Here is a 23310-nt window from a genome sequence, read left to right on the forward strand (position 1 = left end):
CACTTCACACCTTTACTGGAATGCTGGGCACTGTCACCCCGCGGCTTCCTCAGCCCCCACCTGCAGGCCCTGAAGTGCCTGTGTCCATGCCAGTTTGTGTGACCTGACCCTCAACAGTATCTCTGTAAAGTAGGAATTACCATTCTTTTTTGATCACTGAATAAACTAACCCAAAGAGGCAAAGGACTCCCTGAGCGTGGCGTGTCATTGAGCCGACACACTCTGGTCTCCAGACGTTGAGCCCCGTCAGCTCCTGCCACAAGCCTATGGCAGAGGATGTGTGCTGATCCTGTCTTACTTCAAGTACTATACCTGTGTGCAAATTCAATCCTTCATCTTCCCAAGAAGGCCTTATTGATTTCCCAACTAAAAGAGGGTCTGAGGGAAGAAGTGGGAGTAATGAAAGGAAAATCATGAAGACCACCCTTTTGTAGAACTTCTAGAAATCTCCTGTGCAACTTCCAGCTTTATCGTACGTGGCTTCCGAACATGAGCCACCATGGCAGTACTGAGAAATAAAACATGCAAATTCCTGAACACAATTAATGGACACAGTGAAGCTATTAAAAGTCAGTAGCTGGCATCATTTAAATGTACATTTTCTTGATACACCAGACATATTATTGGATTTCTGTGTAACTTCCCTCTGAGCTTAAATATACTTCAGGAAACATGAGATTCCAAAGAAAAAAAAGTCACAACCTCCAGGCTAGTACTACAAATTCTATAAGAAGGAATTCAAGGGGGTGGGGTAGAAAGAGAATACAGTTCCTGTGTTTTCAAGAATACAAAGACTTAAACGTATCAGTACATTAAATTAGTAATTTAAACACCACGTACATATCATGTATAAGGTGCTATGCTTACACTGCATGGGATGGCTTCTCCAAAACACAGCTCAAAGTGGTCAGTTCAGCTGCCTTGTTTCTAACACTAGTGTGGACATGACAGTAAAAGAGGTTGACGTTGACTTGTCTTAGAGAAGATGACATCCACGTCAAAACTCAACACACCTGCGCACATTCGTGTGAATCACCCAATACTATCTCCAAGCAAGTGCACTTTGGAAAGCCTTTTTCTCAAAGCCACGACAGAGAAACAGTCAACAGGAATGCATTTTTCCCGAAACCGTTTTGCCGTGAAGCTGAGGCAGGGAGTCTTTGCAGCTGTACACACACTGGCTTTGTGGTACTTTACCTGAGCAGAAAAGTCAGTTAGCTTTGGAAGTAGCACTTTGCTCCCTTCGTCACTCTTCAGGAAATCCAGCAAACTGCCTGTTGATAAGGAAGAACAAGTTAGTGCAGTCCAAACACACTACAAAGCAAATCAAGCAAAATCCAATGATCATTACTATTAGTGGTGGGGGGTGGGGGTGGGGATCCCCACAGAATGACTGGCTTTTCCTGAGGTCGGTCAAATCCAGTCTCCTCCAGCCTGTTACTTTTGACCTGATGTAAACAGAGCATGTGCTCCAGGTGAGAAGGGTCGGGTGGGTACTGCCGGCAGACAAACTCTTCCGCTTCCATGGCTTCATCTCAACCAAGACATGCTTGTTCCCAAAAGCCTTAGAGTGCCAGCCCAAGGACAGCTTTGGCCAGTACTTATCTGAGTCCCTGTAAAGTGCACTTGTCCTAGTAGATATATCAGAGTCCTTGTGTGGATGGATTTAAAACATGGGCCACTGCGCGTAGCAAGTAGTAAGTGCTCCATAAATGTTCTGCTACCTCATCCATACACGGAACAATGGTACTTAGCCCTCAGATTGAGGAAAAGATTGAGATCATGCAGGCAAGACATCAAGAACAGTCTGGTGTATAGTAAGTGATCAATAAATGCTGGGCACTTATCAGGAGAAACTCATACTTGCAATTATGATTAAGAATACTATTAAAATGATTTCTCGCATCTGTGGGATATAAATAACAACAAAGCAAAACTGAAGGAACAAAAGAGTAGCAGACTCACAGATTCTAAGAAGGGACTAGAGGTTAACAAAGGGAAGAGGTTGAGGAGGGTGCAGGGCAGGGAGGAGTTAAGGGACATTATGATTAGCACACAATATAGGTAGGTCTTGAGGAAAGCAGTATAGCACAGAGAAGACGAGTAATGACTGTAGCATCTTACTATGTTGATGGAGAGTGACTGCAATGGGGTGGGGGTGAGGGGGGACTTGATAATATGGGTGAATGTTGAAACCATAAGGTTGCTCATGTGAAACCTTTATAAGATTGTATATCAACGATATCTTAATTAAACAAAAAAAAGTGTCCAGGGTGGGGGGAAGACTACTATTAGTTAATTAATTCAACAAGTGTTTATTGAACTCTTACAAAGCATCTGATCCTGGGCCTGGTTTCTGGGCTATAACAACCTAAGCTGTGGGGGCGAGGTCTTTTTTTTATTTCTGTGTCTTTTTTTGGAAGGACTGAGTAACTAATATTCAAAATATTTACATATACTAAATAAGAAAATGCAATATTCATCTTTCTAATGTCTTCAGCTGTGACATCACACTATAGTCTCCATGAGGAGATTACTGGATTACTGCTTACGATTCTTTCTTTCCTGCCTTCATTTCTTCTGATGATTTTGAAAAATTTTTTAGTTTCTCTACTGAATTGGAGGAAAGAGTGTGATTCAAACCCCTTTATATGAAGGTGGTAACAGTGGGAGAAAATATGGTTGCTTGAATCCTCTTCTGTGATTCTATGATTATACAGGAATTTCACCTCAAGGAGTTTTTTAAATGCTGACATTTTAAAGTGACAGGCTGAACATTTAGACAATACTACAGAGGAAAATGAACTAGTTTTAGGATTTTGAGAACTCACATTTTAAATATGTAACAAAAATACACTTATTTGAAATATATATTCATTTGTTTTACAAATACTTATACTGATTGGGGCCCTATACATATTGGGTACTATTCTTGAAGCGAATATGTATAGGCAAAATGTGGAGAAAAAAAAAGACTGTACATTAATTTTATAACACTGATTTCTTCCAGTGAGGTGGTTTATGAAAATGCTTTGTTTTCCCATACTTCCTGATTCTTTGGTAGTGAGCACAAACTTATTTGAATATTCCTGAATATTCAGACATTTTACTTTTTGAGGCTTCAGGCTTTTTAAAGTCCTGGGACTTGGGGCTGGGCTCACCCTTGGCCACGTACTCGGTGATGATATAGATGGGCTCCTCTTTGGTGACCATGGCATACAGCCTCACCAGCTTGTCATGTTGAAGGGTCTTCATGAGGTTTGCCTCTTCCAGGAATGCCTGCACTGACATAGTGCCTGGTTTCAGGGTTTTTACAGCCACTTTGGTACTGTTGTTGTAGTAACCTAGGAAGAAAGCGCAGAGAGGGCACGCCTTACCCCAGTGAAAGTCCGAAACTACATGCAGAATTAGAAGAAAATTTAGTTTACAGACAGAACAAAACTTATATAAAACTCTATATAATGCCAATATTAGGGGACCCTGAATGAAGGATATATGAGTTCTCTGTACCATCTATATAAAAACTCTAAAATTATTCCCAAATCAAAAGGTTTTTATAAAACAGTAGTTAAAAAAAACAACAATTCTATATGTACTTCATCAGACTAAGATTATCCTCTAATTAAGGAAATGTTCTTTATCCAAGACACCCCTCCCCACTGCCACCATTCAAAGCTCTGTATACTTTTACACATACACACAATGGTCTGGAAGAAAATATACCAAAACACACCAAATACTAGCTATCTCCAATGGTGCAATTACGGGTGATTTTAATTTTGTTCACCATTCCTCTAACTACCTACTGATTTTTCTACAATGAATATGTACTATTTTTATAAACAGAAAAAAAGATTTGCACATTAAAAAAGTACTTATATGTACTAACATTACAGTGCAATATACAAGTGTCAAATAAACATTCCCCAAAGTCTTCAAAGACTTGGGTGATTCCCCACGAACAAAGGGTTCTGCATTGAATGTCTGGGAACCACTGCCTGTCACCACCTCCTCCACGCAGCAGATGCAGCAGGAACATGAGAGCCCTTCAGGGAAGAAACCCATCTGCTGGTTAACCTCAGCACTTCCTACACTTTCCTGACCACAGAACATTATGAAAAACCATACCTTTTCACACCCCATGGAATGCACTTTGGAAATTCTGACTCCTAACATAGCTTTCCCAAGGCACCACTTTTCTGGGACCTGCCTTAGTGATATGCTTAATTCTGAGCCAGGTTTTGTCCTAGGAAAGCCTTTTCTCAGAGTTTGACAAAGCAGAACTATAGATAATCACATTCCCCCATTCTTCCCTCTGTCCCCGTACTTCTCTTGGAAGTACAAAGAAAAAGGTGAGGAGATAGTGACATCTGGTTAGGACCATGAGCCTCCCAGCAGATGACATCTATCTGTACTTGCCCTGAAAAAAATATGACTCTAAGAAATAGTGACAGAGTGTCCAGTCCCCTTGTTTAGGTCACATAATTATCTGTATATGTACAGCATAGAGAGCTGACAGCACACTCAGTAAAACATCAACAGTGATGATCTCTGGGTGGTAGAATTTGGGGTGATGGTTAGTTTCTTTTTTTTAAATTTGTGAATGAGTACTTATCTTTTTTTTAACCAAGGAATTATTTTTAAAGGAAATGTTTCTATTTTTACACCTTCAAATGGGCAAGAGAAAGTATAAGTTTACAGTTAACAGTCAATCCTAGCTAATAGTTTTTCTTCTGATCATTAACATTGATTTCTGTTAAAACTTTTCCCTTTACATTCCACTTTCACTTGCATTTGTAGCTTGCAGTGCCCTGTAGAAAAGTGAAGAATGAAGTATATAAAATAAAATGTGTTAGAACCTATGGATAAGATAGTAATAAAAAGCTAAGAAAATACTATCCTAGGTCATTTTCAAAAGCTGCAATCTACACAAAATTGAATCATGCATATATTAAGTTGATTTTCCACCTAAATGCATAATTGCAAACAATGTAACCTTTCATGACTCTTAACAGGAAAGTTAGAGTAAACTCCACCACCAAAAGTCCCTTGAATCAAGGGAATTCCACTACATTCATTAGAGCCACAAAAGACCCTGAATAGCCAAAACAATCTTGAGAAAGAAGAACAAAGCTGGAGGTTTCAACTAGTACTACCTGGCTATAGTAATGAAAACAGTATGGTACTGGCACAAAAATAGACACACAGATCAATGGAACAGAATAGAGAGCCTAGAAACAAACTCACGCATGTATGGTCAATTCATATATGACAAGGAAGGCAGGAATATACAAGGGGGAGAGGCCAATCTATTCAATAAATGATGTTAGGAAAATTGGACAGCTACATGCCAAAGAATGAAACTGAATCACTGTTTCACATAATGTACAAATATAAACTCAAATGGATTAAAGCCCTAAAAATATGACCTGAAACCATGAAACTCCCAGAAGAAAACACAGTCAGTACACTCCTGAAAAGCAGCATTAGTAATTTTTTTCTGGCTGTTTCTCCAGGCAAGGGAAACAAAAGCAAAAATAAACAAATGGGACTACATCATACTAAAAAGCTTCTGCACTGGAAAGCACACCACCAACAAACTGAAAAGGCAACCTTCTGAACAGGAGAATATATTTGCAAATGATAGATGTTAAGGGACTAAAATCCAAAATATATAAAGAACTCACACAATTCAACACCAAAAAAAAATAACCCAATTAAAAAATGGGCAGAAGACCCAAAATATCATTTTTCCAAATAAGATATCCAGATGGCCAACAGTCAAATGAAAACATGTTCAACAGCACTAATCATCAGGGAAATGCAAATCAAAATGACAATGAGATATCACTTCATACCAGTCAGCATGGCTAATATAAAAAATACAAGAAAAAGCAAGTGTTGGCGAGGATGTGGAGAAAAGGGATCCCTCATGTAAAGGGAATGCAAACTGGTGCAGTCACTATGGAAAGAAGTATGGAGGTTCTCAGAAAACTAAAAATAGAAATACTGTATGACCCAGCAATTTCACTTCTTGTATTTGCCCAAAGAAAACAAAATCGCTAGTATAAAAAGATACATGCACCATATGATTACTGCAATATTATTTACAATAGCCAAGGTATGGAAGCAACCCAAGTGTTCATCAATAGATGAATGGATGAATAAAAAGTGGTACATACACACAGTGGAATATTACTCAACCACAAAAAAGAATGAAATCTTTCCATTTGCAACACCATGGATGGCCTTAAAGATATTATGGTAAGTAAGTCAGACAGAAAAAGACAAATACCGTATGTTTCACTTATATGTGGAATCAAAAAAATGAAACAAATAAAAAAACAAAACAGACTCATAAATGCAGAGAACAAACTAGTACTTGACACAAAGGATGACTATAATAGGCAAAGAGGATCAAGAGGTACAAACTTCCAATTATAAATAAAAAAGCCATGGAGATGAAAAGTACAGCAAAGGGAGTATAATCAATAATATCGTAATAACTTTGTATGGGGACAGATGGTAACTACACTTATCAAGGTGAAGATTTAGCAATGTATTTAATTGAAGAATTACTATGGTGTACACCTGAAATCAACACAAGATTGTATTATCAACAACACTTCAATTAAAAAAAAGGTTCTGTTAAAAATTTGATGACAAGTTTATAAATAGATCCTCAACTACATGAATATTATTAGCAGCAAAGCAGAGCAAGAAAACATACTCTTTGATACATGTAACTGACAAAGAAACAGTGTCCAGAATATATAAAGAATTCCTACAAATCAATAAGAGAAACAGAAAAATAGATGGGACTTTTAAAAAATAAATCCAAATGACAAACAATATGTGAAAGGAACTCGACCTTACTAGTAATCAGAGACATGCAAATAAGGCCATAGGGAGAAACTACCACCCAGCCTGACAACAATTACAAAGTCTGACAGCACAACTGCAGGTGAACACCTGCCCCCTTGGTAGGGAAACTGGGGCAGTGTTCTTTTCTGAGCAATATCCCGGGGACCCACGAAGGATGTTGACAGAGTAGCCTCCTTGCATGTGCAATAAGCTTGAGTGACAACACACACACACACACACACACACACACACACACACACGGCTGTGTTGACCCGGGACCCACATCCTTCCAGGTACAACTCTGGCGGTCAGGAAGTGGGATGCTGAGAACTTCTGTACTTCGCTGTTAAGAGTCAGAACTGGGACAAGCACTTTGGAAACTTGTTGGCACTATTAAGTAGACTTGAGGTTCCTATTTTTATGATCCAGCAAATCCACTCCTGGTCACCCTAGGGAAACATGTGCCCTGAAACCAGCACAAAAATATTCACAGTGGCATTGCTCATAGTAGTCAAAACCTGTGAACAACTCTAATACTATCAATAAATAGTGAAATCAATGGATAAACTCTTCACATCTTGAATACAAATACAGCACACACTGCTATGGAGCAATGAAGGTGGATGAACAGCAACTACACCCCAAAACATGGATGAATCTCACAAACACAACATTGAATAAAAAAGAGAGGACATAGTAAAGGAGTCCATTTGGTACAATTCATTTATGCAATGTTCACAAATAGGCAAAACTAAACTAGAGTGTCTGGGGGTGCATATCCCCATCTACACAAGTAGTAGAAGTATTAAAAAAAGCCAGGAAATTATTACAAAAGTCAGAATAGTAGTTGCCTTTGTGGTTAGGAAGGGGTAAGTGGAGGCTTCTGGGCGCTGGCAAGCTTCCACTGTGTGATCTCAGGGGTCTCCACACGGGTTTTCATTCTGTAAGTATTTATGATATTGAATATTTGTGTCTTACACCCTTTTGTTTGCTTGTTGTTACAGAGCAATAAAACAGAAAGAAACAAAATGATTCCCCTTTTCTCATCATAAAAGCAATGGAACTTATTGAGACTTTTACATAATATAAAATTATGGTAAAGGATGAAGAAGAAAACAATGCTTTCCAAGGGTAGGGGGAAAGTCATCAGGAAATCTACTACAGCTGCTAAAGATATCAAAAATGCTGATAAGGAGTTCAAATGAACAGTGAATAAAACAGCTGTGTAGGACACAGCTGAAGAATGTCACCAGCTTTTTTAGGGCTGTGGCATTTAAACAATAGGGCAGGTTTTCATCTTGCACTAAAGGCATAATTTTTATTCAGCACTAAGTATCAAATTGTACTTTATGAAGATACATTCTGTAGTGTGCAGATTCAGTTAACCTAACCAGGGGGTTTATGTTGGCATTACAGATGGAAATGATCTTTTAAAATACATCTTTGGAAAGTAGTAAAGAATTTCTTGTGGAGTGGTACTTGCCACAGTTCAGGGAAGCCAGTGTAACAATTTGAGAAAGTTCCAAGTCCAGGTATGACTAATGCTAGAAGTGTGTGAGTATCACAAGGGAGGTGGTCTTTAAAAAAGATGCATGTAGTTAATTTGGGAATTTGACTGGTGATGAATTTCAATGCAGTTGGCTCAAATGAAAATTTACCATGCAAAACTCAATTCCAAACAAGTTTCCCTTCTTCCACAAACTCTTTTCACAGAGCAAGAGGTAACAGGAAGCACCATCCTTAGCTTCACTGATCAGTGAGTTCCCTTGGAATCCAACAATCCACAGAGGAAAACCTGTCACCAAGCCAGATGTCAAGAGAATCATGTGGGCAAGAGGAAACAGCTTGAGGGAGAAATTCCTCTTTCTTTCACCCCTCCCTCCTCCCACCCAGAACAGGTCACTTCCTAGTATTTATTCACTGTATTTCAGAACAAAAAATTCAGACTATAGAATGTGACTGGTAGTCTATGAACCATTCCTCATGCTTTGAAAAAACACTAACTTAGTTAACTGACATAATTTGTAATGTCTTTTTCTTTGTTTACCCATGAGAAAAGCTAGCCTGCTGTCCCTTGAGAAACCAAAACTAAATTCTGGCAGCTTGAAGGTGCAGACCTTGGGTCCTACCAGCCCCAGAACAGTCAGAATGAGAAGCACAAACACATGGGTGAGGTGCCAGCCCTTGACTGCTGATTCATTATTCTTTTGGTTTTATTCCCAGTATTTCTCTGCTAAATGCATTCAATGTACTGACGTTATTGCCATAGCTAAGGGGATGTTCCCTGCCTGACGGCCAAATTCACAGAACCTATCCACAAAAGATCCCAGATCAAAATTTTCCATTATTTCTTTTCTTTTCTCTCTTTCCCTCCCTTTCTTCTTTCCTTTCTTTAGTATAAGACTAGAAGGAGAAAAGCACAATAAAAAAAACCTATCAATTTCAAAATCCTGGCAATGATACTATGCTATAGCTTTGCAAGAAGTCACTATTGGGAGAAACTGGGTAAAGGTTCCATGAGATCTCTTTGTATTATTTATTTTATATATATGATAGCTTTACTGAACTATAAGTCATATGCCATGCCACCTACCCAATTAAACTATACATTCATTGGTTTTTGTATATTCAGAGTTGTGGGACCATCACCACAATCAATGGGACATTTTCTTCACTCCCAAAAGAAGCCCTGTACCCATTACAGTCACTCCCCTATCCTCCCACCGCCTCAAACCCCCCAAGCTGAGGCAACCACTCATCTACTCTGTCTCTACAGATTTGCCTATTCTGGACATTGCAGAAATATGGAATCATGTAATTCCAACTGTGGTCCTTTGGGTCTGGTCTGGCTTCTTTCATTTAACTTGGTGTTTCCAAGGGTCATCTGTGCTGTAGCAAGTGTCAGCCCTTTGCTTCTTTGCACTGCTGAATGATATCCCATTCTGTGGGTACACCACATTTTGTTTATCCATTCATTCACTGATGGATATTTGGGTGGTTTACACTTTTTGGCTATTATGAATAATGCTCTTATGAAAATTTGCATAAAATTTCTTTTATACATTTGCATGGACATATGTTTTCATTTCTATATTATTTCTTACAACTGCATGTGAATATGTAATTATCTCAAAATAAAAAAGTTTAATTATGAAAATAAGAAACAACCTGTGTGCATGGGGAAATCCTGGGTCATCTCTCCCCTATTTCATAGCCTATACTTTAATGTTACCATACTTTATAATAAAATTAAGTATTTAAAAATAAGAGTGGCTCTTTGAGTGCTCTCAACTGAGCTAAGAGCTGGTCAGTATCATCTCCTTCAATCCTTACACCATTCCTGCAAACCAGGTTCTATTGTTAACTCCATTTCAAATAAAACATTATTAGCAAATCTATTCAAATGATGAATTTTCACAAGATTTTTACCTTCTTTCAAACAGTGTAAATAGAAAGTAACACTCTGGACAGGACAGTTGCACATTTTCCAATGCCCTCTTCTCTCTTCTAAACCTTAGCTTCTTCCAGGCACCACCTGGGTACATGCCAAATAAAAATTCTCTAAAATCAGTGTGAACTTTTAGCACATGGCTCAGTGGAAGCCCATGAACAGGAAAGGGTGAGAAAGGGCAGGAGGATCTAGTGTATCTGGAATTGGAAGCAAAGAGGTTGTCTCAGTCCCAGAAAGGTCCAATGTGCTTGAGCTCCAGGGGACAATTTCAGGACAAGGTTGAGCCTCTCCCGATGGCACTGTGCTGGGCAGGTCTACTCAGGCATGTGCCCCCTGCTGCTACCTTCCTCTTGACTTCCACTGGCTTACACACTCCTCACGAGCTGGGCTGGCAAATGGCACCCATGGGCAGCACCGTCGTGGAGCTGGTTCCCATTCTACTTGCTAACAGCCCTCAAGAAAATTTTAAGAAAGTACAAGAGGACTACCGTGATCTCTTCCCTCTCAGTGATAACTTCCCAGGGCAGCAGATTTGACCTCTTGGGTGAAAAGAGCACACAGTGTGATGCTTTTGTCGTGATCTCACAGTTGGATGAAGGAGACGGGAAGCATACTCCACACCATCACTTCACATGCACGCCCCCTGCCTTGGAGCAGACACCCCAGCTCAGCTCCTTCTACTTTTCTCTGCATGATGGTATGCTATTTCTTTTCCTGGCAAATCTCCATAGGAAGGTCTAACTGGATTATCTACAGTTTGGAATCATGAATAAAGTTGGGGAAAATCCATTGAAATACAGATGCCAGTGACTATAGTCAAACACAGTAAAATGAAAATAGTGATAAAAATAGAGAGCACAGAGCTAGGCTCTCCAGGGAACATCTCAGGTACATCATCCCATTCCTCCTTTCAGCAGCTGATGAGAGGGTTGTTTGCCCACTTTCCTGATGAGGAAACTGAGGCTAGGGAAGCCAAACTAACTTGCAGATCGTTGAGCGAGCGAGAGTCCAGTTCTCTGGGTTGCCTGGCAGCTGGCATCCTCACCGCCTTGAAGGACTTTGGGCAAGTTGCTTATCTGATTCTCAGGGTCCTCATTTATCAAGTGATGACCAGAATTCCTCTTACAGTGTAATTGCAGTGAGTATAAGAGGTAACTGATGAAAATGAGCCTGGGGGTGGGGGGTGGGGGCAGTGACACTATAGCTGAGACAGTCCTTTCTCCCTCCCCCCATTCTCCTTCCTCCCCCTCCACACTTGTCATCGTCTCCCCTCTCAGGGTCAGGGGCAATGCAGAGAAGAGCGAGCAGGCAGATGGCCTGAGAGACCTAGAGGACAAGGCAAGGTCACAAGGAACGTGTACTTGCCGGCCAATCCTCTCAACAAGGAGACAAAGCTGGAAAGGGGAGGCCAGGGAGGGAGGGCAGAGCCCCTGGCTCCCAGAGTGAGCCCGTGGGGCTGGAGTAGACATGTTTAGGGGAGTGTGGGAGGGACACAGGGACAACTGCAGCTTCTCAGAGAAGCTACGACTTCTAAGGGGGAAGAGAATTCAACATGAGCACAGCACGCTGAAACCACTTGGGGAAGTTCTTTTGGATCATAGCATAATGACACAGGCTTAAAAATATCTCCACAGATTATCAATTAGCTACAAAAGGGAATTAAAAGTAATACTTACAGTGGGAAAATCTGATGGACTTCCTTAAAATCAAACAAACATCAGCAATAATGGGACCGGCGAATATTTCGTGCCTCCCGTGGATTCACTGGGGACCCAGCATTGCTTTATACTTAGATGCTATTTGTGCACAAGGGCATACTCTGAGCCAAATCACAGGAAACATCAGGAAAATCCAAGTGAGGGACATTCTACAAAATAACTAACCTGTGTCCTACAAAATGCTGGCATCATAAAAGGTGAAGATGGGCCAAGGAATGGTTCCCAATTCAAGGAGACTAAAGATGTATTAACCAGATGCAAATACATGATCCCAGAGAGTTGTGAGGTCATGACTAGGAAAATGAGGGTCTACACTAGATGATACTATGTATCAACATTTAATTTCCTGAATGTGCTCATTGTATTGTATAAGATAACAGCCCTGCTCTTAGGAGACACATGTACTTAAGGTGCCTTAGGAGCCTTAAGCATTTAAGGGTGAAGAGTCATCACATCTGCATTTACTCTCAAGTGGCTCAACAAAATAACAATATATACATGTGTATGTGTGCGTGTATGTTTAAAAAGATAAACCATATATAGAAAACTATCAATTAGTGAATGTAGGGGAAAGGTATACAGTGTTTATTATACTGTTCCTGTCCCTAGTCTGTAGATTTGAAAAAATATATTAGAAAATAAATGTAAGTATATTGGGGGAAGAAAAAAGGGGTCTTTTTTTTAATGAGCAGATAATAGCTCGATGGTTCCTCAAAAAATTAAACATAGAATTACAATATGATCTAGCAATTCCACTCCTTAAATAATGTATATGACCCAAGACAAATGAAAACTTTTTTCTTCATAATGATTTGTACATGAATGGTCGTAGCAGCATCATTCACAATTGTCAAAGGTGGAAACAACCCAACTGCCCATCAACTGATGAACAAGTAAACAAACTGTGGCACAGCCATAGAACAGATGTGATTCAGCCATGAAGAAGAATGAAACTCTGACACCTGCTACCACATGGATGAACCTTGCAGGCACTACACTCAGTGAAATAAGCCAGACGTAACAGGACAGACAAGGTATGATTCCGTTAAGCATAGCCACATTCACAGAGACAGACGTCAAATGATGGGTGCCAGGGGCTGACGGGGAGGAATGGGGAGTTGGCCGCTCAATGGGCACACGGGTTCCTTCTGGGGTGATGACAACGGCTTGGAACTAGAATGAGGAGCTGGTTTCACAGCAATGTGAATATAATAAATGTCACTAAATTGTTCACTTTAAAATGACTGATCTTTTGTTACATGAATTTTTCTTCAATAAAAAAGAAAAGAGCAGAGAGAGAAAAGAAGGAGGAGGGTATCATGACACAGGCAGCAGCAGCGTGTGAATGGTAAGAGGCCACAGTGAGAGCGAGCACTCGCACCGGGGAATCTGCCGACGGGAATGGAAAGAGAGCTGATACGCACTCTGACTAGTTCTGAAATCCGCCGACCAAAATGGAGAATGTGAGGTTGTATTGATTATAGCTGTTGACTTGAATTCCGTAAAAACGTTCACAAAGGCTTACAGTGCAGTAAGGGTTAACTGCGGGCTGGGTCAGGATGTGCCATATTGAAAGGACGCTTTGGCTGAAGCAGCACCAGTAGGAGAAAGTGGGCAAAGCCGTGATCCCAGGGGCAAAGATTTTAGAGGAAACACCTCTGCCTCATAGACCCCTAGACCGGGAAGTGCGATGACCACGTGGCTGCAGGGGCTGCAAAGAGTCTTCAGTTCCCACTCAGCTGGATGCACACAGTTTTTGTAAGCCGTGTACCCCCCCTCTTCCTGCTCCTTACAAATAATGTTTGCTCTCACTCACACAAAGCTGGCACAGAAAAAGTGATTCGGAAAGATGTATATGACCTAATATGCTATCCTTGACAGAAGTCACTGCATTTTCAATTAGAATCATGAAGAGAACATGATTTTTTCTTAAGAAGGGTTTTTAAAATTCTTATCACAAAAGAAAAGGAAGCTCACATTCACTATAAAAACTTTCAGAAAGACAATGGGCAGAAAGAATCCCCAGGAGAAAGTCGCTGCCATAATTTCAGGGTGACTCTTGCCAGCCTGAGAAGGCAGTACTTAATGGTAAGGGGTGATTCATTAAGGATGGCACTTTGAAAATTTTTGGAAACTTCCTGGGTGAGAAATTACAGTAAATGTGAGGCTTCCTATTAAGCCTATGAGCAAGGATGGTCCTAAACCCAAGTGTATCTTTCCCTGAGATGGAAGTAAATGTCCCTCACTTAAAATACAGACCAGAGAGTCTGGTAATGAAGGAATCAAGAAAGAGTAGGCACAACAATTGGGATACACACCTGCTGCCGGCGTCCGCATGAACATTCATTCTAAAGGAGAATTACTAAGTCAGAGGAAGAGTCTCCTCAAGTAATTGGTGGACAGAGAGACACAACGGAAATAGCTTCTGATACAGGTTAGCATTTGGCTGAGAAAACAAACAGATATCAACTTGAGCCCTTATTTCTCCTGTTGTCACATCTGGAGTGGACTGGCTGCAGAGCCACACACTCACCCATCCAGACTTCCCCAAACTGTCCAACACCCAGCCTCTTCACCAACTTAATGGACTCCCGTGGGATCTCCCAGGCATCTTTATCCCATGGCTTTTGTGGTTTGGGACTGATACATGCCTTCTCCAGTCTTCTGCACAAACTATCTGACTGCTCTAATTTGAAAGAGAAGAGAAAGGACAAAAACGTCATACTTATATGTTTTACCGGTATCTTTGAGGAAGTTTCGACTATTAGTCTTATAATTTCCAACTTGCCAGAGTCTATGAACTCAAATGCTTATGAGGTTATCTTTTGTATAGTCATGACTTAGAAAGTCTTAAGTGAAAGACAATTTAAAACATACTTGATTTTATTCATTAGCACTGCTAATCTATTTAAAACAAACAACACCAGCAGATAAAAGCTGACATGTTGTCACACTTAGTAAAATGTATTTTAGATTACTGAGCCCATGTAAGTACCTCAGGGCACAAAAGTGTGGACTTGGTGATGTCACCAGGGACCCTCCAGCCCAGGAAGGCCAGAGAACAGTAAACATTCACCACACACGCTCTAAGTGAATAGAGATGACAGAGAGGGAGGGAGGATGCCACAAAATCTGGGGTATATTGCTCTTTCCATATTTTAGGATCTAAGCAGACTTGTAATGTGTATTCCCTTGGAGCAGGCTATAGCTGTAAGCAGTAACAACTGCCCACAGCAACCGACTTCAATCACACTGGGGATGAACTGAACGGGCTGGTCACAGGCCCAGCTTAACAGGCCGGTGGGTGGCACTGGAAATGGACCATGGACTTGCCACTTCTAAATATTTTGTTTTTGTTGTTATTTCTGTTTTCTTTTACCAAGAGTATGTATTACTTTTACACACACACACACACACACACACACACAGATCCGCAAATCTGTATTCCTATTCCAGATGTTTAAGATGTGTTGTGAAAACACATGTGATGTGAAAACAGTATTCATTTTTCTCTTCATAACATTGGAGCATTAACTGTCAAGCAACAAGGCCCGAGTGGGAAGGACTGGGATAAGTATCACAATGATCAAATCTGACTTTGTACATTTCAGTGTACATTAACTTGGAATTAATTTAGAGTACGATCCTTTGATTTTTATGGCAAAGAAATGTGATCTATAAAAAAGTTTAATGTAAGAAAGTGTTTGATAGCATATATTTTCATAGTAAGTATTTTGTTTTGTCCAGCCTTCAGTATTTACTTACTTTGGTAATGCTTAATCATGTCACTAATAGAAGAAAATGTGATTTGTGGAGAAATGTAATAACCCCCATTGTCCAGACTTCTAATTTTGTAGTGCTTAATGACATCACCGTGCACAGGGTCATAATCTCTGACAGAGAATAGCTTCCTGTGGGGGAAAAATACAAGTAAAGATCACGCTTGTATTTATAAATAAGATCTGGATTGTACAACATTGCAATACACACTTGGCCATAAAAATGTATAAAATATAAATTACGTATACAGTCCATAATTTTAAAAGTCCTATAAAAAGTCTACTTGACAAATGAAGCTAGCATTTTGTTTGCCATGAAGTTTACCAACATGCCATTTTCCTTCTTCATGATAATGATTATTTTGCTAAACTGAAAAATTATTTGATTTCTTTCTCTTAAGATGTCAGGGTTTAGCAGAAATAATAATGTAAGAGGCTCTGCAAACACAAAGCTGGTAAGAAATGACTATAATTGCTTTCTGTGTTACTTTTAGTATGAGAATTAATCATTTCTGCTTATTTGTTATCAAACTATAAAAGTTCACTACCAGAACATAACATACATCCTTTTTACAAAGAATTCTAAGAACGATTCCGTAAACAGTGCTTCAGTAACAGGGCTTAAGCCACTTCCTACCTTTTAATGTTTCACTTTCTCTGATGAGAAAAGGTCCAGCGCTGTTCCCTGGGGCCAGAAGCTGCCTTTCTGCATCTTTCCTGGTTATATCCTTGAAAAACCACCTGAGAATACATTTTAACACTTCATGGGTGTTAGGTTCCAGGGAAGGAAAAAGACAAAGAATAAACAAAAACTCCAACGGGGCAAACAAAACCATCAGAGGCGATGACATGTAAGGACTCACTCTTCTGTTTCCAAGGTGTTGACTTTGGGTACATAGTTGCTGGGGATGAAGCCCTCTCTCTTTGTTGAAAGGGATTTAGCTTTCCACCACTCCCCGTGCCTGGAAGAGAAACAGCATCAAAGTGTCTGTATCCAGTGCCTCAGGAGCTACAACAGCAATTGTCTTACGGTGTTTTGGGGAAAGATTATCAGAATCCCAGAATCCAGTGGGAATGTTCACTCCTCTTGCTGAAATAAAAACATGTTTAGAGACTGAAGCAAAGGGAAACAGTGCGGCCACAAGTGGGGTCCCTGTGCTCAGTGCTGCACTATAAAGAGTTGGGGTGAAAATGGTCCCCAACTTGCAGAAACAAAACATTTGTAATCCCCTCCCAGCATCGCTAAGAAATGCTTCAGGAAATGGGAGTCGAGAGGATAATAAGCCATGGTCTGTATGTTACAAAATACTTTGTTAAAACCCCTAGTTTCTACAGATGAACACCACCGAAAGCCATGAAGTAACTCCCAGCAGGTGGGCCTCATCAGCATGTTCTGCTCCCACGTGGAGCGGGGGAGCTGGGGGCAGTGAAGGAGGGAGGAATGGGTGGGTCCCTGTGCGCCTCAGCCATGCTCCCCTTCACATTCCCACAGGCAGACGGGATCCTTGTCTGCAGGACATGAAGGACAGCTACAGCTGGCACCAGGCTGCCGCCCACGGTGTGCCCCTCCTGCACTCACGCATAAGCACAAACACACAACCCTCACATCAACCCCGTGACAGAAGCTTCGTGGTTCCCATTTTATAAGTGAAGAAGCTGTAGAGTCGAACTGACTTACCAAGGTCACACAGCTACCAAGTGGCAGGGCCAGGACTAAGTCCGAGGTCACACTCAGCCAGTGACAGTCACTCTTACCTCAGCGATAACTGCTCTCAACTATGGAACATCTTCTACTTACTCACAAGTCTCCCCCCTCTACCCTGGTTGGCCGGCCAGGGTGACTGTGCGTACAGTTAGTAGCAGCGAGCTAGGATTCAGGTACCTGACTTCCTCCTTCTCAGTACTGTTCTGAGCCCCGGTGGTCTGACCAGAGCCACAGCTCTGTGAGTCCACATGGAGAGGGTCAAGGAAATGATGTCTAAGTGTTTTCACAAAAGGGTTACAAGCTCTGAGTAGGGACTTTTCCAAAATGACTGCTGCTTCAGTCCAGTGCTCTTAAAACTCAAACCAGTCTGGCCCCATAAACCCAGTATGAATGTGAGGAATACAACTAAACAAAAAATGGCATTAAGATAGTGTGCAAATGCCACACAGACCCAAACATTTTAAGATGGCACAGATGGACACAGAAAGAAACTGGTGTCTGTCTTCAAAGCACTCCTGGAGAGTGCTCACAGCCAGGCATAAGAGGAAAATTCCTTCAGATCTATTCCTTCTGCTCCCGGAGCCCTGCTGGCCTCAAGGAGGGTGGGGGCCTCCTGCCCACCACCAGAGGAGGGTCTGGCTATAGCTGTGCCACAGGAAGCAAAGAGGGGGAGGGTTGTCTGCAGGACTCGGGCCTGAGTAAGGGGCAGCAGGCACTGTGCCTAGTTGCACTTACTCCTCCAGGACCTTCATCCTCTCTCCTTTCTTGAAAGACAAGTCATCTGGATGGATGCCGTCATAGGGGTACAAGGCTACCACAATGTCTCCTTGCTCCTCTGGATCTAAAAATGAAGGATGGAAGCAAAGACCTTCAAGAATCCATCAGCAGAAGCATTTTAACAAACGCTCATCAGGCACAAAAGGCAAGAGAAAGGCAACGGAAAGAATGATGTGGGCTTCCCTCCCAGTGGGGCTCAGGGCCGCCAAGGTTGACAGGAAGTAGCACACTACCCACGCTGGGTACTGTGCTTGTTATCTCAAGTCATACAGACTGACAGCTATAATTAATTCCAAGCCTATATTTAAGAAATGCTACAACGATGTTCACAGCAGCATTATCACAACAGCAAAAAAGAGGAAACAATCCAAATGTCCAGTGACGAATGAATAAACAAAGCGTGGTGTATATATACATGTGCGCTCGCACACACACACACACACTCACGGGGGAATATCATTCAGCTTTAAAAAAGAGGAGAATCCTGTCATGTGCAAAAACATGCATGAACCTTGAAGGCATTATACTAAGTGAAATGAACCAATCACAAAAGGGCAAATCCTGTATCTCCACTTATATGAGATTCCTAGACTATCAAACTCATAGAGCCAGAAGGAGAATGGTGGTTGTCAAACGCTGGGAGGGGGAAGAAAGGGAGTTAGTGTTTAATGGGGACTGAGTTCCAGTTTAGGATGATAGAAAAGTTCTGGAGATGGATGGTAGGGATGATTACCTGATAACGTGAATATACTTAATGCCATGGAACTGTGTACTTAAAAATGGGTAAAATGATAAATATGTGTATTTTTCCACAACAGAAAAATAAGTGAAATCACCCAGGGCAACTACTTTCAGCATCTCTACCAGTAAAGGAAAGAAACTACCATGTTCCTATGCAAACATACCTTTAGTCTGAAACCTCTATCCTGGTAAGAGCTGAGATTCTGGAACTTAGGAGAGAATATTTGTTAGAAAAAAAATTTTAATCGACTTTTCTTACTCATATTCTAACCATAGGAATTGAGGTTTAGTTTGGTAATTTATTAAGCTGGAAAGAAGAGGAGTACAGAGAAAAAATTCTGTAGAGCTGCATCCCTATCTGCACAGCTCAGCAAAGTGTCATCTACACGAGACAGGATTCTCCTCCTAAAAGATGCCATTGGCCTATGGAGGCAGGACATGAACAGGGCTCCAGACTGGGGCTGCCTGATGCTTGCCCAGTCATCATCCTCCCTCTTGTTTGGTAACAGATCCCTAATATTAACCAGGGTGGCAATTTTCCCAGCTAAATGACTAGTTTCCCAATTCTCTAGCTTTCTAGGCAGGTTTGGAGGGAAGTGTATTTATAAACAAAATGGTTGTGGCTTTGGGGACACTCACCATTTCCCTTGCCTTCTTTCTGCCTGGAGACATGTGACGACTGGAAAACACCAGGGATGGCAGAGCAGAAGACTGGAGATGGCTGGAGTTGCCACCCTGGTCCAGGACTGCTCATCCCCAGGGTTCCCAGACTTGTTTACAAAACTGTAATCAGGGCTCTGTCATTGGGAGCTGAGAACAAGTCCTAACAAGGCCAGGCCTTCTATGCTGACCCTGATTCCATCGTGGGGACAGATGGCATCCCTGTTATGTTAGTTGGGAGACGAGTTTCAGGGAGGCTTCAGTGGCACTAAGACCCACTCAATTACCTTTTAAATCAAATTCCTTTTTCTTTCCATGACCATGGGAGGATGTATAAGATTTTGTAGCCTCTTTTTAAGGAAGGTACGGTCAGAGGCCTATACCCACAAATCGTGTAACTTCTCTCTTTGATTGTGACTTAATGGAATGGGACCAAAACTGTTTGTACTGAAATTTAAATTTCTGATGAAAGTCAACCCATAAAATCTCCAACTGTAAGGCTGGTGGGGCAAAGGGGGTTACTACACTCTGGCATCAGGAAAGCTTGGGTCCATATTATCCTTCAAATCTTATTTCAAGAAATTTTATACTGACTTCTAAATCATTTATATTTGCACAATTAGGTGTATGATCAATTATAAATAATTTAGAGGAAATAATTGAGAAACAAGTTAAATCATTTTTAAGCAGCAAGCTGATTTTCAAGTATCAAAGAGTCCTTAATTAATAAATGTTTTAATATACTTTTTATAAGACCAAAACACATCTATGCAACTCATCTACAATAACTCTTTCTCCCTAAAATGTCCTTACAGCATTGTTGAATGTGCATGGATTCAATTTCATCATCTCATCAGAGCACCGCCTGGAGTCAATCCAGGGCATGCGTTCTGGCACGTGTGGCATGGAGCGGAGAGTGTTATCCACGGCCAGGAAACAAGGTGTTTATGACCATGGAAGACACAGACTGTACTGTACCTGAGGGCATGGGAAAGTCTCAGCCATGTCTACTGCTTCTGCTTTCTGACCTCATCTTTAACCTCCTTTACTCTTAAGAAGATGAAAAATGATGTGGAAGTTTATCTTTTTTCCTTTGTTTTTCTGAATAAAGGACATCTTGGTTCATCATTAAAAACAAAGCAAAACAAAACAAAAACTTCGGTTTTAAAGCATGTAAAATCTATAGTATGTGATGCCAGAAAACGTCAGATTCCATTTATGAGATCTTTGAAGTCTATAAGAAACCTATTGGTGGCTTTATTTTCTTTTAATCATATTTAAGTAATACAGTTCTATATCTGTACCTGTTTATGTAATGTTTTAATATTATATTTATATATACTTATCACTAAATTATTAAAGCTATTAATAATCTTACACATTATGAGTTTCTGTATGTAAAATTACATTAATTTGTCTGCCTAAAAATATGTGTATAATTAAATAATAGCATAATATATTTACTCTTCATCTCGTTTTCATAAGAAGGCCAGTGGTGAGTTATCAATTTCAATGACATGCAATTTTGACATATGTCACACCTGAAGGATAATGGGGAATGGTGGGGAGAGGGCTGGCAGAAGGACTTGATCATAGTAATGAACTTGTAGAAGGCCAAGGCATTTACAAGCATGACAGACTAGAGACACTATGAAAACTCTTAATGGCATAGATGAAACTGGAATAAGCTGCATTCAGAGTAAGCGCTGAGGAATTCCCTAAAGAGCAGACTATAGGAAGATAAACCTATGTATAGTGAGAGAACAGATGGAAAGGATAGAAGTTCTGAAATAAAGTACATTTAAGGTTGTAATTTTTCAAGTTTCTGTTCCTCTTTTCCATGAAATACAGTACAGTATTAATTCCTCTTTTGCCAAGCATTCCCCAAACACACCAAGAGCACATCATTGATATAAAATTTCTGGTACAGATATTTGTCCAAGTTTAGGGGGCAGAATTAGCTGTGTTTTCTAAAATCTTTTAATGCTCTATAGTAACTCATGACAACTTTAGTATCGGTACTATTTTGAACTAATTGAAGAATGTCAAGATGGGATAAAGTATGATATGCCAAAGGTCATGTTAGCACTTATCTTGGCTTCAGACTTGAATCAAGCATTTCCTTCTGCTTCCAGACCACTGCACTGATCTCACTACTTATCCTAAGTCACACAAGCTCTGATAGATAAATATCTGTATATATGAGTGGGTCTTTGCACCAGTGATATGAAAGACGATTGTTTTCACCTATAAAAAGGTGGACAAAGGCCCTTTTATTGTATAATAAGTGGCCTGGTTATCCCTAAACTGTTTACAAGCTCTTTCAAGGATTAAGTTATAAAGGCATTATCAAAAAATATTTGAGGCACAAGTAACCAATGTGATCTTTTTTGCATGCACATGTTCCAGATTTGGTGTTTAAATTATGCAGCCATTCTTTGATCCTGCTGTGGAAATTCTCTCCTGAGACTTACTGGCCTTTGCTGTTTATTGGACGCTGGATCTCTCACATAAAGAGTTTGATCATTACCTAATATTTAAAGGATGAAGGAGGAAGAAAAAGGAGGAAAAAAAAGAACCTTTAGACTGTGTTTGTAATAGCATACTAAATGAGTTTAATTAGACTCAGATAGTAAGGGAATGACCCTGGAACCTTTGGTAACCACGAATCTAAAGCCTGCAATGGCAATAAGTACATACCTATTGATAATCACCCTAAATGTAAATGGTCTGAATGCACTAATCGAAAGACATAGAGTCACTGAATGGATAAAAAAATAAGACCCATCTATATGCTGCCTACAAGAGACTCACTTCAAACCCATAGACATACACAGACTGAAAGTAAAGGGATGAAAAAAATATATTTCATGCAACTAATAGGGAGAAAAAAGGAGTAGTGGCAGTACTTATATCAGACAAAATAGACTTCAGTAAATTAAAAAAGGCTGAAATTGTACCAACCACCTTCTCAAAACACAAAGTTATGAAACTAGAAATAAATTACACAAAGAAAATGAAAAAGCCCACAAACACACAGAGGCTTAATAACATGCTCCTAAATAATCAATGGATCAGCGACCAAATAAAAATAGAGATCAAGCAATATATGGAGACAAATGACAACAATAATTCAATACCACAAAATCTATGGGATGCATCAAAGGCCATGCTAAGAGGGTAATATATTGCAATACAGGCTTACCTCAGGAAAGAAGAACAATCCCATATAAGCAGTCTAAACTCACAATTAATAAAACTAGAAAAAGAAGAACAAATGAGGCCCAAAGTCAGTAGAAGGAGGGACATACTAAAGATTAGAGCATAAATAAATAAAATTGAGAAGAAAAAAACAATACAAAGAATCAATGAAAGCAGGAGCTGGTCCTTGAGAAAATAAACAAAATAGGTAAACCCCTAGCCAGACTTATCAAGAAAAAAAGAGAGTGCATACACATGAACACAATCAGAAATGAGAAAGCAAAAATCACTATGGACACCACAGAAATACAAAGAATTTTTAGAGAATACTATGAAAAATAATATGCTAACAAACTGGATAACCTAGAAGAAATGGACAACTTTCTAGAAAAATATAACTTTCCAAGGCTGACA

The 23310-nt window shown here is 40.2% G+C and overlaps 1 protein-coding gene across 1 annotated transcript; it reads right to left on the reverse strand.

Annotated features, from left to right (window-relative positions):
• Positions 1-352: 352 nt before the first annotated feature.
• Positions 353-19789, reverse strand: LOC118908891 (tyrosine-protein kinase Lyn-like). Its single transcript, XM_057499336.1, is given in 9 exon segments — positions 353-1274; positions 3162-3344; positions 14567-14719; positions 15799-15944; positions 16443-16553; positions 16676-16774; positions 18253-18358; positions 19200-19244; positions 19675-19789. Coding segments are annotated over 9 exon segments (1200 nt in total). The 3' UTR covers positions 353-1032.
• Between the last annotated feature and the right edge of the window lie 3521 nt (positions 19790-23310).

Source organism: Manis pentadactyla, chromosome 3 (assembly GCF_030020395.1).
Source record: "Manis pentadactyla isolate mManPen7 chromosome 3, mManPen7.hap1, whole genome shotgun sequence".
In the NCBI taxonomy this organism is placed as follows: Eukaryota; Metazoa; Chordata; class Mammalia; order Pholidota; family Manidae; genus Manis; species Manis pentadactyla.